Raw genomic sequence first — 18,382 nt, 5'->3', positions numbered from 1 at the left:
ATTCACTGAGGACACGGGAGAGCTGTCATCTCATCCTGTCCAAGACCACCAGCGCACTGGATCAAAGTATCATTTTTTTCATGAGTTTTCCCACTCATTGTCATTCCCCCACCCACGCACCCTACCCAGTAAGTTCTGTCTAAAATCACAAGTCCTAAAACAACTGACTTAGCAAAAGTTTTGGCATTTTCCCCACAGGCTTCTGCTCCAAGCTTTGCTACTCAAAACATATGCTGACCATACTCAAGCAGAGTAGCACCATACTGCTTCTCTAAATTCCCCCCTACCATATGAATTGGGTAGAGTTTTATTTATGTCCCAACTTAAAGGGTGGACACTGTTGACACCCATATTACATGTGCCGTTCTGCTATGCACATGCCAAATTCTACCACAGAGATGGCTGGCTGTCAATCACAGTTGAAGAGATGCCTGAAATAAGTTTTTTCTTCTGAACATCAAAGACACTGAGATCTTGCAACTGGACTGTGAAGCTTTGGTACACAACTAAAGCACTGCTTCAGGGTAAAATAAAGAGTTATTGTTATCTAAATGCATCAGTTAACCTTCAGACCATAGCAGAAACAGACTCTTTAGTCAGATTCTAGATCTTTATATAAAGCAAATAAAGAGCTAGCCTAGATGCCAAAAAAGCTGCCAGGGAAGCCAAGGAATCATGAAAGGAACTAAAAATAACAATGACTGCTCTTTGCAGGAGGGATAAAGGGACAATGACAAGACCATGCAACATCTAAGCACCACATTTTTTTTCAAGATATTACGTGCCTCAGCTTAAGAGATGGTGTGAACATTGAGTATATCTAAATATTTACCTATCTTCCTGAAATAATTCATCATCTGTGTTAAAATGTTCAGGGCTATACTTTATTTCCACCTAACCTCCCCAAACCCTTCCAGTGCTGAAATCAATGTTCCTTGGGAAATGGATACAGCAGACACTTTTTAAAGCACTGTCTATTAATAAATCAATGGACATCTGTATTTTCTACATTCTCTTCCCACTTAGGAAACCACTGTTTTGCAGTGGAAAATTTTATGCTGTACTGAAGTACTCTGTAGGCTCAGTTCTGCATTGCCTTCGGCTCCTACCTATGTGAGAATTAAGAACACTGCACAGTTTGCTCAGTATGTGAAAGACTCTGGATTACCTGAAAACAAAAGAGAAGTATTGACACCGCTGCTACTGCTGTCAAGCTGAGCAATGTTACCCAGTAGACATTTGTAATACTGGTTATAAATCTGCCATCAATCCAAACCCAACATGCTTAAGATGTAGTGAACAGGGCTCATTGCACAAGGGTGTGTGTCGTGAAAAGTCTTGATAGGCACTGTAACATTTCATTTTTCCTGCTGAATTTTTTCAGAGAGGAAGAAAGGATTATATCAACATCTCCTATCCCAAAACTTATATTTTGAGTGTAGTGGTTTCACTGTGAAATCAAAAAGAAATTCACACAAGACAGATTCTTTCATAGCAGATTCATTATTTTGAAGAAAAAAACAATAAAAAAAAACAATAAAATTAATCAGATCTGATGAATACAAGTTTTCAGCACTGCTCAGCAGAGTAAGGAAGGGCATATACTTCCCAACAGCAAACACACTGGCACAGTCTCACTTTTAGAATCACAAACTAATGTCTGATCACAGCATTTTACAGACACCAAAAAGTTATTTACTATACTTTGCATTTACCCAACGGTTCTTCAAGGTAGATAGGTCAGGCTTGTCTCACAATCCACTCCAGAGATCCAACTCTATCCTTTGGACAGTCACTTAATTGGATTCAACAGGAATTGAGAAAATATATCTGATTATTTCAAAATTAAAGTTCAAGATTGATTTTCTTGTATGTATTTTACTTTCAGAGACTATTACACATCATTCTTTCTGACATGGAAAATATTGCCAAACTACACGGTCAAAGCTGGAAATCTTCCAATGCATGATGCATCATAGCAGCTCTCTACAACAGATGCAACTACTCTGTACAACAGCACCAAGCACTACCAAGGTTCTCCCTGTACTCCTGCAGAGGCCCTGTATTCCCTCATTTGCAAGAAAGGCAGTCATCTATAGTGGGTGTCTTGGTTTTTTTGGGGTTTGGTTTGGTTTTTCCCCCACTGATTTTAGAAATCTGAGCCTGGTCTTTGGAGGGCTTGCCTTCATCAGCTGGAAAACAGTTGATGCTGTACGCTGGGTGGAAAATAAGAATAACAAAGATCACCATCTTTGCACGACCTCTTGGTCTGCAAAGCAATAAAACATACTGTACTCAGAATCTGCCAGCTGACATAACTACAGGGTGCTTCTGTGAAGAATGTAAGCATTGATTTAAAGCGGTGGTTCTTCACATCTTATGTGCATATTACAAGGGAGAAGGATATTAGGACAGCTCTCCCACCCAGCAGAGAAAGAGAGGCAGAGAGTCAAAAAAGAAAAAGAACAAAAGAAAAAGGCCAACGGAGGGCTAAATAGAGGGACAGATGGTGACCGTGAACCCCAAATCTTTGCTAAGTTCCCTGAGCCTATCAGATCCTCAGAGAATGAAAGGATTGGATAAGAAGAACAGGCGTAACATCTTCCTTCTGATCTTGTTCTTTTCCATTTTCTGCTATTAGCTTTATGAGTTTAATAGTTCATACAATGGAAAACCACAGTGAGGGCTGGGGGTAGCTAATCAAGTCACTTCTTTCTCTGAGTTCTGGAAGGAAGATGCACAGTCATGAAAGAGCAGCCTGTAAGCTCTGACAATTTCTGAAGCCTTGCTAACATGGAAAATAACGGGGGTGGGGGCTGGGGAGAAAATGGAAGGATCTCAGCTAACATAAATGGTCACTGATCTACTCTTCCTGACAGCTGCAAGAGCCCATGACAGCCAGAGATGGGCCTCTTGAAAATCGAGAGCAAAAACTTTCACAGTTGTGACGCAGGTAAGGACGTACCACCCATATGCACATATGTAGCTTACAACAAAATACTTAGAAACAGTATTTTCTTCCTCAGCCATATGATGCCAGAGAAAGATGTGAATCAGCACACTAAAAATCCCACAACAGAGTTAATGCAATTACCAAGCATGAGAATGAAGATTTTTCTGTCTGTTAAGGCTGTGCATGAAGTAAAATAGAAGCTGCTTCACAGGCCACTGTCGTTTCAGGTGGAATAAGAGACATTTGCTCCATCTTCCAGATTCCTGCTATGGGGGGCTGCCAGTTATTTTACCCAAAATCACCAAGAATGTTAGCTTGTCTCTGTCTCTTCCTCTTTTCCATCATATTTCAAAGTTCATGGCAGGGAAACAGATGACTAGTAAGATTTAATAAGATTAATGCAGTAAAAGCCCTGCCTGATCAGGCTTTCCCTGAAGAGGAAATTAAGTAAAACAAGCTACACTTGTCACAGCATTTTTAGATATACAGCAGCAAACCAGATGAATCAAGAATAAGTTAATAATAAAATGATTTCTGTTATTTTTATGTGAGTTAAAGAAACAGGTTCTTTTTCATTACCAAAGTACAATTCATCTTAACTAATGATGCGCACACAGCACATTTAATTGACTACTGTGAACTACTAGACTATGAGAAAAGTAATGTACCTAAACAAGCCATGAGGAGTTTCCACCTGTGTTTTAAATTAGCGTGTAAGACAGTCTGAAAAATACTTCTGTCTAGCTAATAATATTATTCACATGCATTTTGTGGAAGAGGCCAAGCAGCATGCTTCGAAATTGGCTCTGGAGTCTTAGTGAAGCTTTGGAGATGGCATGAGTTTTATCGTGACTGGACAAGCTGGGTGGAGCTCAACACTGATTCTGTCTAAATGAATCCACATTCAGTATAACTTAACTTTTGGGAAAACAAAAGGCAAAACCCCCAGACTCAAATACCCTTTTTCACAATGCTGAAAGAATTGTGAAATCCCACACTACCTGATCTGACATTTCTTAAAATTTTATTCACAAATAAAAAATAGGAAATATTTAACTAGCAGATTTTGCATTCCCTTCAATCCCATCACAAGATATTTCAACAGTTAGCCCTAGATCCTAAATTAATCTAAGAACCTCAGCAGAATATAATCACTACATTTGCATTTGTCTTATCATGCACGGCTTTACCTAACCATGTTATGTTATCCTTTTTGAGGGTATGAAAAAGCCAAATATGTGGTCAGGAAGTCTTGCTCCTGAAACACTCTGCAGTGAAATGAGAGTACAGAGTTGCTAACATCACAACAAATAAAACTGTATTTTCCCCTTATACGGCTTTACATGCAGTAACTCCATACTATGTAAGGCACTGGTACAATACAAACAGTACACCACCACCAAGTAGTTTTGAACGATCTCCAATACTCATCTTTCTCCAAAGTTCTTTATTTTTGTGCTCACGTGTATCATTCCTGAAAAAGTACTACACAGTACAAGAAAGGATGGATAGTGAGTCTTTGAAGCTGGAAGATAAAGCCAGTAATGAATGGCCAACCAGCCCATTCGGGAGCAGAGGTCTACAGACCATACACAGGGAATCACCACACTGTGTTCTTTGTGATACCCATTGAAGTAGGTATTGCAGACATCTGTACTGAACACAATTATTATGTTGAGTCATTGGTAGAAAACCTAAGGTGAATTAGTTTGCCTAAAGGCATTCAGTTCAGCAGCATCAAAAGGTGAAATAGACTTGCACATCCTGATTCCTAGTTGGGGGTGCACCCAACATCCTACCTGTCCCTTTGACACTACTGTATGAGAATTGTAAGGCTGCACAAGTAAGAGCTGCGCTTCATCACAATGGAGCACTGTGCAGCAAAACGGTTCTATTCCAGAAGCATAAGAATCCATGAACTCCAGGTTTCCTCCTGTGTGTTCTGTGGTTGACTGTAAACTCACCTGAAGTTTATTCAGGTAGTTCTAGGGCCTTTCTACAGAGAGATTCCTTGTGTCTAACAAATCACAAGCTCTCTTTCAGTGGCATTATTTACTGACTCTCCTTCCTCTACCTGGCTAGTGTTTACTGTATTAGTTTTCTTTGACATCTGTCTTTCTGTCATACTTGATTTAAATAACCCAGGTTACCAGAGAAACCATATGGATAAACACATATACACTGAAATTAGCTTTATGTGAGCATATGTGATGGGAAACAAGACTAAAATAATCTTCAATCCTTTCAGGAGGTGAAAGACAGCATCCATAAAATCTCTGAACAGCAACTATTAATACCACAATATCACAAGCCCAGCCCCTGCAGTTACCAAAGGAATTTCCTGGGAGCTGATCAGCTTTCTTCCTCTCCTCTGAAATCAGATGGGAATGTTCTTGAAGCAAATATATTATTGGAGGAAACAATTAAGGAAAAGGGCAAAGGGGAAGAAAGAACGACTTATGTAATTTAGATAAAACACTGTGTAAGTGAGCTTGTGGTTGCCATTCAAAGCTATGTAGTGGCAGAGGACTCAATTTTCAGATCTAACCTTTTCTCTGGTAGCTGTACTGGAGAAGCATGAGGTTGGCCAGTGCCTGGACTTGAGCAGAAAGGAGACAAAAACCTATGTGGCACTAGGAGGACTTCTCAAGTCAACTGAGGCACGAGCTACCAGCTATTCACAGTTCTACACCTTGGAGGATCTTCAGGCTGAAGAATCCAGCCTAGCCTGAACACAGCCAGCAACTCCAGGGGCTGTAAGATCATGCCTTGACATCCTGTATTCTGCATGCAACACCATCCTGCCTGAGGAATACAGAAGGTGGAAAATCATTTGGCAGTTAGCATTCAGCAGCTCACAAGAAGAAAACTGGAGTAAGCCAGGCAGAACAACAAGAATATTACTGAACTAATGCAAACTTTTCTAATAGTAAATAAAAACAAACAACAACAACTAAAAAACCCCCCACCCAACTGAAAACTGAAATGTACCCACAAATGGAATTCTGCTAGTTCAGGAAAAAGTATTTCTAATGCCAGTGTGCATTACAGTTTTAGGGGACGCAGGTCCTTTTAGATGAATCTGATTTCATTCTGTAAGAGTTAGGTAAAATATCTTGGCTAGCGGCCAGGAGGGAACCATCAGAGAACAGAGATATTTGCAGAGGGCATCTGTGAGGCCACACACACAACTCCTCCACTCAGGGGAAGGGAAGCCTCACAGGACTTGACACAGGGCCAACCTACTTCAGTGAGGACCATTGTCCAGCTAAGGATGCAGAAGCTCCTTAGCTGTCCCTCCAGAGCTTACACAGAGCTGCACTGTTTCATCTACAAAAGGTAAAGTCCAGGGGAACCTCCAGGACACCCAGGAAAGATCCTTCACTATAACTAACAACCGCATGGCAAACCACACATGACGGCAGAAGAATTCAGAGCCACTGTTTCAGCAGCAGTCAGCAGGAGAAAACTTGCTAAAAACCAGGAAAGGCAGATGAGATGGAGATTATGGTTTAGACAAATCATTTTTCCTTCTTAACAATTCCTCCATCTTTCATAGAAACACATCTAAAAGCTGGCTTAAAGAACAGCATCTTGTGCAGACCACTGAGCAGAAACACTCTCCCAGAAGCATGCGTATCTGGCACACAGATGTCTGATCCAGTACACGTGGCCCAAACTTTTGCAGTTAACCTATCATTTTGTCTCCACTGTTACAAATGTGAAACACCACATGTTTTTTTCTATGAGAGCAAAGTACTGACTGTATCTGTAAAGAACTATGAAAAGTCACTAGGTGTACCTGTTCCTACAGTCATACTACTGTAATGTGGCTGGACAGACCATCCTCTGCTATCCTACACTAATCTCTGAACTCATCTTTCTAATATTGCTAAATGATGTGGCATTTCTGCATTGTTGAAGAAAATCCAGAAACTGCTGGGTGCAGCCATTCTCTCTATACATGCTGTATGGGTCTCAGAACGATTTATATTGCTTATGTCTAGCCACTGTAATTTGAAAGGCACAAACACTGAACCTGCAGTGGATTACTGGAGGAGCTCAGTCATTTTCCTGTTTATGCAACTGAATTTCTCAATATTTTCAAGAAGGTGGAGCATTAAAAATAAAAAAATAGCTAATGCATTTGGACATTTAAATTACTCTTCCATGACCTTTTAAAACAGAACATTATTTGTCATGCCACTGCCAAAATATGGCAGTACGAATATTTATGTAGGTGAATTAATCACAAAACTATCGAGCTTCTCTGTAAGCTGACGTAGAGCACCGAGGTCTGTATTGTTTTACACCCAGTAGAGCGCCATTGCACTCCTTAGGTTACACAAAGTTTATACCAGTTCACAGCTTCTTAAGAGAAAATGTATAAAGTGACATTTGCTTCAAACTAGTATAAGTACAGATCTATGCCAAGAGTCCAAGTGGCTTTTTGTTACATGGAATACTGTATTGTAACTTGCACAAAGTAGCTCCATTACATGGATTATAAAGCATGGAATCACTGAAGCTAAATGTGACATGGGACTAAACAAAACCACTTCATTCAAAACAGATAGTACTTCTTCATCACAGCTGATGGACAGACATGCTGACTCAAGTTCTCACATTTAAACTCCGAACTCAAAAGTAAATTTAAAACTACAAAAAATAATTTAAAAGACCCAGACATTAATCCAGCTGCTGCATTCCCAGAACAATAAATATGCACATACTGCTTTTGTAAAAACTTGCACTAATTGCAGCTAAATCTGAGCTCTTCAATCCTTCTTTTACCCCACTTGAAAAACCTTCCACTGGGATACACTAAATGGGAACTACTTTGGACATGGGCATCACATGCCTGCAAAGAGCTTGCTTAAGGACTGAAACCATCGCTACACAACTATGTTGGCTAGATTTGAAATTGGCCCATTATTAAAATGTCTTACTGACCAACAAAAGACAAAGTAAGGTGTGGGCTGAAATAGATGCTTTTACTCTTTTATGTGCTCTGCTTCACAGAACAGCATGCAACAGCCTCTGCCTTGTGTTCCTATATATAGACCCCTTGTAAAAACAAAAATGTAAAGCGAAGACTGAGCTTCTGACTCAAAAACCAGCATTTGTTGAATCTTAAATAAGATTAGGGCTTATGATTTTATTTACCCTCTTTTTCTTCTTTTCATAAAGGTTGTAATTTAAAAGCAAAAATAAGTATCTACGGACATTTAAGCAGATGGAATTTAAATCGGGCCAAGTGGTCCATTAAAATATAACCAAGTTACTATCAATCCACAACGGACGAGTGTCTGCTAATGATCTATTCTATGAAAACCTACCATCAATAATGTGTATTGCTCATTCACAATGCAGTATTTGTGGATTTTCATTGTGCTGTGAAAACATGCACAAAATATAAAAAGCTTCAGTTTTGTGACTTCCAAGAGATAAGGGGGAAGGAGAAAGGGAAAACAGTGATAGTTTAGGGCCAGAACTGATGAAAGAGCACGCTTGGCATTTTGTCTGGCATTTATCTTAAAGTTTCCTGCCTGAAGTCATGAAATTTATCAACCTCATCGCTTCAGAGTATATAAATTGGTAGCACAGGGACTCAAAAAAATATTTAAAAGCTTCCAGCTCCAGTTTTTTAGTATTAGTCGCAGTGAGGAGCTGCAATATACTCCACACTTGGATGGTACTGGCAGAGTGTCCTCTGGAGAACTGCTATGGCGACTTCACAGCAGAAGGGGCCAGGCGAGAAGGTTATGGCAGGCTGGCTCTTGGATGCCTTCAGAGTCAGCAGGGAGAAACGCAGACCCTGCCCAGCCCCTCCGCATAGCCTCGTGCACCTAAGGACCTGGCCTTCTACACGTGATGATTAACCTTCAAACCATCTGAGCTGCGGGAGCATCCTGGATGTCTCCACACACTCCTGAAGCAGGTTTGCTGTGCCCTTAGCATACCTTTTGAGAAAGAGCAGTCAGGTTGTAAATGGAGCTCTGCCCACGCTCGGCCACGCGAACCTCCGCAGGCAGTGAGCAGGGACAGCTGGCGAGGACATCAGGTGGGGAGGAAGGAAGCCTTCTGTGGGTGTTGAGTACATTTGCTGTAGACCAACCCACCTTTTCAGAATTAAATCCACATCCTCTACTGTCACAGACCCAAATGTGTGTGTGGTCTTACTCAAGCCTAGTTACTTTGCTGAAACTTAGGTGGCACAGGAAAAGACATGGCTCTCGCAGAGGACCAAGCAAGGACTTGAAAGGGATTATTCACGGTTTCCCAACAAGGTCAAAAAAAGCAGTATTATCAAATTTCTTTTAAAAACCACCTCTTTAAAACTAAATAAATTATAATGAAATCAATTAAAAATTGACAATCACTTTTCTTAAAACACAGCATTTCTTTTTGTTTTGGGAGGAGGAGAAGAGGGAAAAGCCAAATCATACACACACACACATATATGTACTGTGCCTTCTTTAAGAAGATAAATAAGATCTTAGAGAAAGCTTCCCTGAGTCTAAGAGGAAATAAAAACTTGACTAGAGCTCTTTGTCAATCCCAATCCACTAATACAGTTACATTTCTTAACAAAGCTGTACTTCTTGTACCATATGTTCTTCCAGCGTTTTGCTTTCACCTACACATTGTGCCTTCTCAAGCAATAGCTTCAGACTTGTATTTTTCCACTATAAACTGACATCAACCCAAAACCTGCCCCTTAACTATTCAAGGGCATGTAGGCACAAAAAAAACATTGTCCTCCTAAGCAGGCTGGGTGTGGTATTTGAATGTTGTACATTCCTTCAGTTAATTGAAAATTATATCTCTCTTTTCAAAGGTTCAGTAAACAAATGGCTTGGCAAAAGGGCATTGATAAATAAGCCAGGAATATCTATTTCAAATAACTTTTATTTCAAGTATGCCATTAATATATATGTTGATATGCAGCAGAATTTTTGATGCTGTAAGCCAACATCCTTTTTTAAAAGTAAGAGGAAGAAAAATCAGAAAGTAGGGCACTACCAAAACCTAAGAACTTGGCAGTGAGCTAAAACGAAGATGTATATGTACAGCTTTACTAATCTCAGTGAACCATCCAGATCAATACAAAGTAATAGAAATTCCTTCTTTCCCCCTTGCCCACCCCCCCCCCTTTTTCTTCTCTCCAGAAGACCCATATGTGGCAACCATATTCATTCTCCAAGACATGTCTTGCTACTACTGACACGCAACTGTTCCACAGCACAGATTTGGCGAAATTTCTGAGCCTCTATCAATACTACTATTATTTCATTTATTTAGGGAGGTACACTTATCTGGAAAACTATTTTCTATAATACTGATTCATAGAAACGGCATACACATTCAGAGACACTAAATACAGTTTCAGGAATTCTTAAAATAATACCAGATGGATACTCAGAAGAAGTCAGCTGAACATTAAGAAAAAAAATGTTTATATACTGAGATACGCCAACTCTGAAACAGCCCGTTGCTTCCAAACACTGAAAAAGGATAGCCTTATTTTTAGGGCTTTTAATATTGATTCTTAAGCCTCCTTTTCATGCAACCATGCTACCACTATTTTCAACAGATTTCAACATTTGCTATCAACTTTTAAAAGCAGTATCTCAGATACTTTTTACCTTGTCTTTTGTTACATGCGTGGATTTGCCCCCTTAAAACTTAAGGCAGTCTGCTTTTCAGTTGAAAGAGATGGAAATTTTCAGAACAGCAGAAAAGCACACAATAGAGAAGGTTAATTTCAGCTAAGTGCTGTTGGCGCAACTGACCACATTTCACAACAATATGAATACCAAAAAAATGTATTTGCATACGGCGGTACGAACAGCCCCGCGCGCTGCAGCTCTCGGGAGCCAGCCCAACTCTCTCATCTGCCTTCACACAATAGGCAGGGACTGTGAACGCAAATTGTTCTCCGCACTAAAATGCCAGTGCTGTCTGGTCCAGACTTCAAGCTGCAGGCATGCCTGTTTATTGGGTTGAAGAAAGAATCTCCTTAATAGTTCTACTTTGAACGGTCAATGGGGAACGCTCCCCATGATGCAGAGTGCTCCCTGCGTCCTTTTGGCCGGGCAGCGCAGCCCATCTCCTACAACTACTGGTTTGTCAATTCACTTGGTACAACAAATTCACAAAAGTGGAATAAAGTCTCCGCACTCACTCCTGGCAGCCTACTTCCAAATTTAGTATCAGAGAAGAAAAAAAAACCAAAAAAAACCAAACAAAAAAACCTTTTAACACTGCTATTAAAAAGACATAGTTCCACTGACCACAACTCCAGGTAAAACTACAGGTTTTCAGAAAGGATGTGTCACCCCCAGAGTGGGAGCAGCGTATGTGCTGTTCCCTGGTGGTACTAGTTCATTTCTCCACATTACCCTGAAATGCTAGCCCACTCTTTCCAGGAGCTGCCACGTTGGTGTGATCAGATTAAACGGGATTTTAATTCACAGTCACGAGGCTCCTTGCTGCTCTCTGATCTCAGCATAGAAGGTCAACTGCATAAATCCTGGGCAACCAAAACTGCACAGTTATGACCAGACATCCTGTTTGCTGTGAATTCTATTTTTAATACTTTTATGATGTTAATAACGGGAACTCCCGGTTTAACCAGTTTGCTTTTTGTTATAGTTTATTCTACAGTTAGTTAATCCAGAAACACTTCTGTGTGTACAGATTCTACCTCACACTGCCAGTTTTAAGGTGTCTCTTCCCCCAATGTCCTCCCCGCTCCTGCATTTCGGCAGCTTTCCAGACTGTTCTGAGAAGCAAAGACAGAGGTTTTCATAAATACTTCAGAAGGGTCCCCCCATTATCTAATCTTCAAGCAGTGTAGTCAAAGAAGATTGTAACATTTGGCTTCTGTATGGGAGCCAAGACATTAGAAAGAACACAAAACTCAAAACATTTTATGCAGAAATCTCCCAACAGCGAACTAGCCAGGAGGCCGTGAAGGTTGGGAATTGCTGCGCACCCTCAGCACCCACTGGGAGACAGATATTCCCATTTGGGACAAAACCTCTCTTAACAAGGTCAGGTACTCCTTCCCTGAAAACTTACAGCGTCAATCCCATCTAAACTCAGGTTCACCTCCCACACTGGCTTTTCTTAAACTCTTTCCTCCTTCTCTTTGAGCTAATAACCAGGCATGGTCTCTCAGCCCTCTCCCAATTACTTATGGTGTGACCGTAAATATTCATTCACCACTACTTAGCGGATGCTCGCTCTTACACACACTCCAAGCTCAGCAGCTCGTGCTGAAAGGCAATCAGCTGTCTCTTGCCCTCACCCAGTTCGCCAACCATCCTGTCAACTGATCTAGCAATGGTTTTAATTTTAAAAGAGCTTTCTGACTGAGCATTCATATTGACCGGCTTATACACAACACATTCAGTCCCTGTATCTTGCTCAGTTCAAACATAGCCTCTCTCCCTGTATGGACTGCGGATTTCCAGAATGAATGCTACACATTAAAAAAAAATGAAATAAATAACTAAACCAAAACCCCAGAGTAAATAGTGGAAAACTTGATCCTTTTTCTTTCCAGGGGTAATGTCCTTAAAGCTTGCAAAAGATAGAAGGCTGAGAGCACGAGCACCAACTCAGAGCCTCAGATGTTGATACGTATCTTCAAATCTATCCTACCCTTGGCTTTTTCTGAAACAATCAAAAAAGGATTTTAAGCAATACCAACTCTCTCGTTAGACGTTTTAGGAGCCACTCGTACTGAGAAGGAATAAGGAATGGCTTACCTCACCCAGAACAGTCAGCAACCTTTAGATACAGCTTATTTTTAGCTATTGCCGATCTTGTCCATACTTAAATTAAGAAACAAAAATCTCAATACAGCCACTGTTCTCCCCAAAACCTCAGTCCAGTTATCAAAACTGTCAGCATACTGCAATAGCATTTAATCTGGGTAAGCATTTAAGGGTTGCTCCATTGCCATTTGGGAAAACAAACAAACAAACATACAACAACAAAAACAACTGTTCTGGAACAGCCTGCTTTGTAAGAGAAAGGCCTGCTTCAAAAGCACTAGTCCTCAGAAAATGACTGCACCTTCCTTTAGCATCTAAAATGGCTGGGAGAGCTATTGGATGGAGCCAAAATAAGTAGTGTTTTTTTGGCCACATGTAATCCCCACTTCTAAATTACAATCCTGTTTTTATTGCAGATTAAGTGAAGATGCCTTCATGAAGTGTCACTCACATTTGAGCTAAAATGAAACCATCCCATTATTTCAAATTTCACATAATTACAGGTTTTATCTTTTAGTATTTTCCGTGCATCCAAAAATCCCTAAAATCCTTCATAACAGCCACATTCATGAAGAATTGGTTCTCTACAGTTTATATTATATGACAACATTATCTCCCACAAGAACAGACGAACAAAGGTACAAAAAGAAAGGACAAGCGTATGAGTAATTGCATGGAGTTGCTCCATACAGAAAGGTGCATTCACTTCCCAATGATTTAATTAAAAAGAGCAAAACAAGCAGACATTAACCTTTCATCTTCTCCCTCTTTTTTCATAGGCAAACCAGGAAAAAAAAAAAAAAAAGAGCTTAATAGAGGTTTAAATCAGGTAAAGGACAGGTATTCTTTACGGTAGTGTATCTATAAACATTCTCTGGTTAGAAATAGATTTTCACCCTCATGATAGCCATTTTTGCAAAGAGGTTGCCGAAACTCAAGTCTTCCCTGCATAGCAATGAGGGAAACGAGGGCAATGAACACGGTAAGAAACCAATGTGAAAATGCAGGCAGACGGCATATGATGCAAGACAGAAAATGAAAATAAAAGGACTGCATTTGCTATGTGGTATGGTGGAGAGGCTGACTTAACGGTTGTGTTGCTCTACCTTTCATTTCCCTCTAAGCACCCAGCACTGCTAAACCTGACACCAGCCAGGGACTAATCCAGCAGGAACCGCGGAGAAGACTCATGTGTAGACGGGTGACTGACTGCCAGAATTTTTAACATTGTTTTCTCTAATCACACATCAATCTAAACTTGTCAAATATACAGTTATTTCCAAAGCACAGCACAATTCTGAGTTGGAAAAAAGTAATTGTGGTGTGGTGATGGGTCATTTCAAACTTTAATAGAAAATTTCTGCCTGAAGTGGCATGGGACAAGGTTTATTTTATGATTCTCATTCATAATATAACCCAAAATACTGGCAGCAATAGCTGCAGCACCCTGCCATAAAGAATCACAGCAATATAGGTATAAAGCAGGCCAAGGAAACAAATGGGAAGTCCATTTGGCCATTGCCACATCACGGAAGACATTTGCTAAAGTATTTAAAAAATACAACTGAAGTCTAAACAGAAAAAAAAACCCAAAACCAACCCAACCCAAAACATTGTCTGGTTGAAATACATGGGAGTTGTATGGAGCTTCAGGTGTTTAGAAAAAAGGAGGAATCCCTTTTTTGGGGGCAGAATCCTCAAATAAAGGAAACTTGGACAAAGCAGTTTGAGGGGGTTGGTTTTTATTTTTAAGATTTAAAACCTATCTTTTTATCTATGTCCCTTCAAGTCTCATAAAAAGGAACCTTTTGTATCCTGAACATATTTTTGACCCAACAAAGAAAACATACATGAAAATGATTTGCATCCCAATTGCCCGCTCTGTCAGTCACATGCTTCATAAAAACTTCAAATAATTCTTGTCTTGTAACCATGCCTAATTTAATATGAAAGTCAGAATTTCAGCTCAAACCCTCAGGGGAACTCAGCTGGATTTACTGTTAAATCTTTGTCAGTGCTTTGGAAAGAGTCCGCATTGCAAAACACCCACCCGGTCCACTCTTAATTAAGCCAAGATGGCAATAAATTCAATAAACTGAGGAAAAAACCACTTGCACTATACACTAGCTTCCAGAATATGAAGGATATCCTTGTAAGGGCATCTTTAACTCGACATTCCCTCTATATATCTTTTTATTTCCATCCCCCATCTCCTAACATTAAAAGCAAATGTAACATAATTAAGTAGCCAAATTCTCCTTACCTGTAACTTAAAGCAACTTTACTTCTATGTCCAGTTCTGGAGTGTTTTACAGGCCAACAGTGGGGCTATCTCCAATATTCCCACAGGAGAACAGAAGCTTCCCCAGTGGAAAATGCAGGTACTGGCCAGGGAGGGGAAACACAAAGAGAAAACCTCGAGCTTCAACTTTCCTTCTACAATTCCTTTCCTATGCCTACCCAGATCTCCTCAGCCAACACATGAGTAGCAATGAGCATCACAAAATCTCAAGGACGTTGTTTGTGTTGATAACACTTCATGGCTTGGTCACTTCCCATTTTGTGACTTACAAATTTATAAATGTAATATACAATCACAATAATGAAAGTGAATTCTCACACTTTCCAGTTTTTCTTCTACGTAACTTTGGGTTAAAGAAACCCAAAGTTTCTTTAACCCAAAGTTACGTAGAAGAAAAACTGGAAAGTGTGAGAATTCTTTAACCCAAAGTTCACGTTCCTGTGTCCATAATCAGGTTTTCATAAACTTCAACAAATATTCACAATGTTAAGGCCAAGTAAAACTCACATAATAGTCTTCAGAAGTAACTCTTTTCCATAGCAGATTTGTTGAGTCACAAGGGATTTTTATTCTGTCCTGAAAATACATTTTTACAACATTTTAATAATTTGCCTTATTCTAAGCTTTGAGGGTAATAAAAACATTCAGATGAAGATGACTCAGGAAGAGATAAGCTGAAAAACACTAATGAAAGGAATACAGTCAAACTCTGGCTAGCATATGATTTGGAAAACATCAAGTTGTATTGCAAGACAAATAAGTCATTGCTCTAACACCACCAACAACAATTGGGAACTCCCTGAACTCTTCACAGTCACTACACCTACCAATCTCAGTATGTTTTACAAAACACTTAGCTAAGTATATTTTTACATTACAAAGATGCAGAACTTGCTTACCCTCTCTACATAGCACAGCTCATCTGTGTGGTAGAAGAAAGGATAGTAAATTTCAGTAATTTTGCAGCCTATGCATGTTTAAGACTACACCTGTGTAGAAGTTTCCCAGATTTTAACACTGGAAATGGAATGAGGAACAATGGTAGGGGTTACAGAAACACACTGACACACCCAATTTCTCTTTAGCTTAAAAGGGAGGGACACATCAACTAAAGCAGCAGCAGCGCCATGACCTAGGTGTAAAGAGGCATTGGGACCTGTAACTCACTTCTCAGCTGAATGCTCAGATGGAAAATAAACAGGATATAAGCTATGAAGGAAACCAGAATTCCCTGATTCCTAATTGCTCAGCCACCTTTCTGTTACAACAAACGTGATGTCATAAAGACAACACAATTATGGAGCAAGAAAGTGATCTTTTAGACACGATCATCTCACTAGACTGCAATAAATCTAACCACTTACTGTGCTTGATTTAGACCCACAATGAGAAGAATCATGGACACCTTGGGGAGCACTTTCTTCTATACCTAAACAGTTCAAGTATGACAATCCAATATAAATGGGAAGTTTCTGAGTACTTTATTTAAAAAAAAAAAACAACCACAAACAAAAAATCCCCAAAACCCAAAAAAACCCCCAAAAAACAGGCACCCAAAATAAAGCAAAAAATTGCAAGCATATGGCACCATGGAAGAGTAAACAATATTGCTTTCAGGCCTAGCCAAGGGATTACTGTTACATGAGGAAATCAAGGTTGACTTTTAAAAATCTAAAAATAATTCTAAGAATGTTTCCTGTCTCAATGCCCTGGACAAGAGAAAACAAATGAAAAGACTTAGTGTCTACACGCCATCTAGGTCATTGGTATTACACAACCTCCCTTTTTAAAAACACTTCAAACAAATTCCTATATGGGACATTCACAGGCTTTAACTGATTAAAAACAAGTGCAAGATATGAAATACACCCTGGAAGTACAAAATGGCTTGTTTTTAGAGAAAGTCCCTGTGTCCCTGACAAACCATAAGAGAATCTGGTAGTCTGACCAGATACTGTTGAATATTTATTTAGATGCCACTTTATACCAGAAGGTTAGATCACTACACAGGACATTCACACAAGATACTTTATATTTCTGTCTTACATAGTTGCAAAGCAACACACATCATTACGTAAAGTATACCTCTATAGTAAAGAATTAGGTATGCAATGGTTCTTTATCATAAGTTCGAGCTCTGCACTACTTCCAGCCTAAGACCGGGGCAGACTTGTCCATCATACCTCTTTCTGGGCTGTGCAGACACAACACACAGGCACATTTCTGGCTTCTAAACTAAGTATCATGCCCCCAACACCATATCATACCATGCCTGAAAGTTTTACAATCAAAAATATTTGCACTGAGGAAATATGATTTAGCAAGCTTTTATTAATTATTGTACTCTTCCTTTGTGTGAAAAGTTACAGAACTGCATATGCTCATTTAGACAAAAAAGGTAAATAGCTGCCCACTAAATTATCCTTTAAATTACAGTCAAAGCCAACACTTATATTTGATACTTAGAAACCACTAACCATAGCCTTAATTCATTACTAGAAATCATGTTCTATTGCAATATAAATATTGCTAAAACAAATCCTCCCATGCTCAAGTTCATCTTCCCAATTACACTGCTATATGCACTGGGCCTTTCATAGTATTACTGAGGAGATGAAGTCACAGCACTAGCGTCTGCTCCCATCTCTGCTATAGGTTACAATACCGCCAACCTGTCCATACTTTGGCACATAGAGCACTATTGCTTCATGGAAAATTGTGTAGCTTAATCCTTTGGTATTTATAACACAGAGAGTCCTCAGGTGAAGGTTTGTCTTAGGACACCAAACCTGAAGACTTCAGTCAGTTTCCTTGCCCTGCCCAACTTCCTTAGGTATCTTTGGACAAGCTACCTAGCATCTCCATGCCTTGGTTTACCATCTGTAAAATCAAGATAAACATTCTAATTTCAATTCTGATGCACAGAGAATTTTAAGAGAGATGTTACATGTTTTTGAAGTATCACATGCAATGGTAGTGAGGTCCTTACATAAAAAAAAGCATTTTGCATTTCGTAGAAGACACTTTGTAAGCACACAGTTGCGTTAAAATTGTATGTTCACACTACTAGGTCTATGTTCTCAGATGTCTAGAATCTCTCAGCTACTCGTATACAACTCAATCCTGCAACTTTGAGCTGCTGTAAAATTAGAGGCAATGCATTTTATTGTCATGTATACTTCCTCTCCTGTGCTGATAAACAAGCATGGTAGTTTTTCAGAGAAGAGCAAATTAATTCCTTGAAAACTATTACAGCTGTTACAAAATAAGAGGGTTTATTAGAACAAAAGTATGTATATTAATTACTTAGACTGGAAAAAGTTTTAAAATGCACCTTCT

The 18,382-nt window shown here is 39.5% G+C and overlaps 1 protein-coding gene across 8 annotated transcripts in view; it reads right to left on the bottom strand.

Moving 5' to 3' along the window:
* AOPEP (aminopeptidase O (putative)) overlaps nt 1-18,382 on the bottom strand; it is a 214,066-nt gene that overhangs the window by 55,507 nt on the left and 140,177 nt on the right. For 4 of the 8 annotated variants that reach the window (XR_008574756.1, XM_054810922.1, XM_054810923.1 and 1 more), the window contains one exon: nt 15,551-15,619. The exons of 3 other annotated variants lie outside the window; for them this stretch is intronic. Coding sequence is in view for 3 of the 5 variants with exons in the window: in XM_054810922.1 (XP_054666897.1) it covers nt 15,551-15,619 (69 nt within the window). In the remaining 2 variants the exon portion in view is untranslated. Of the gene's footprint in view, nt 1-15,550; nt 15,620-18,382 lie in introns of those variants that run through there. One more of the 8 variants, XR_008574761.1, reaches the window with a different exon arrangement.

The sequence above is a fragment of the Grus americana genome, chromosome Z, assembly GCF_028858705.1.
Source record: "Grus americana isolate bGruAme1 chromosome Z, bGruAme1.mat, whole genome shotgun sequence".
Classification (NCBI taxonomy): Eukaryota; Metazoa; Chordata; class Aves; order Gruiformes; family Gruidae; genus Grus; species Grus americana.
The sequence above is the reverse complement of the archived record's forward strand: the minus strand, read 5'-3'. Positions and strand labels throughout refer to the sequence as shown.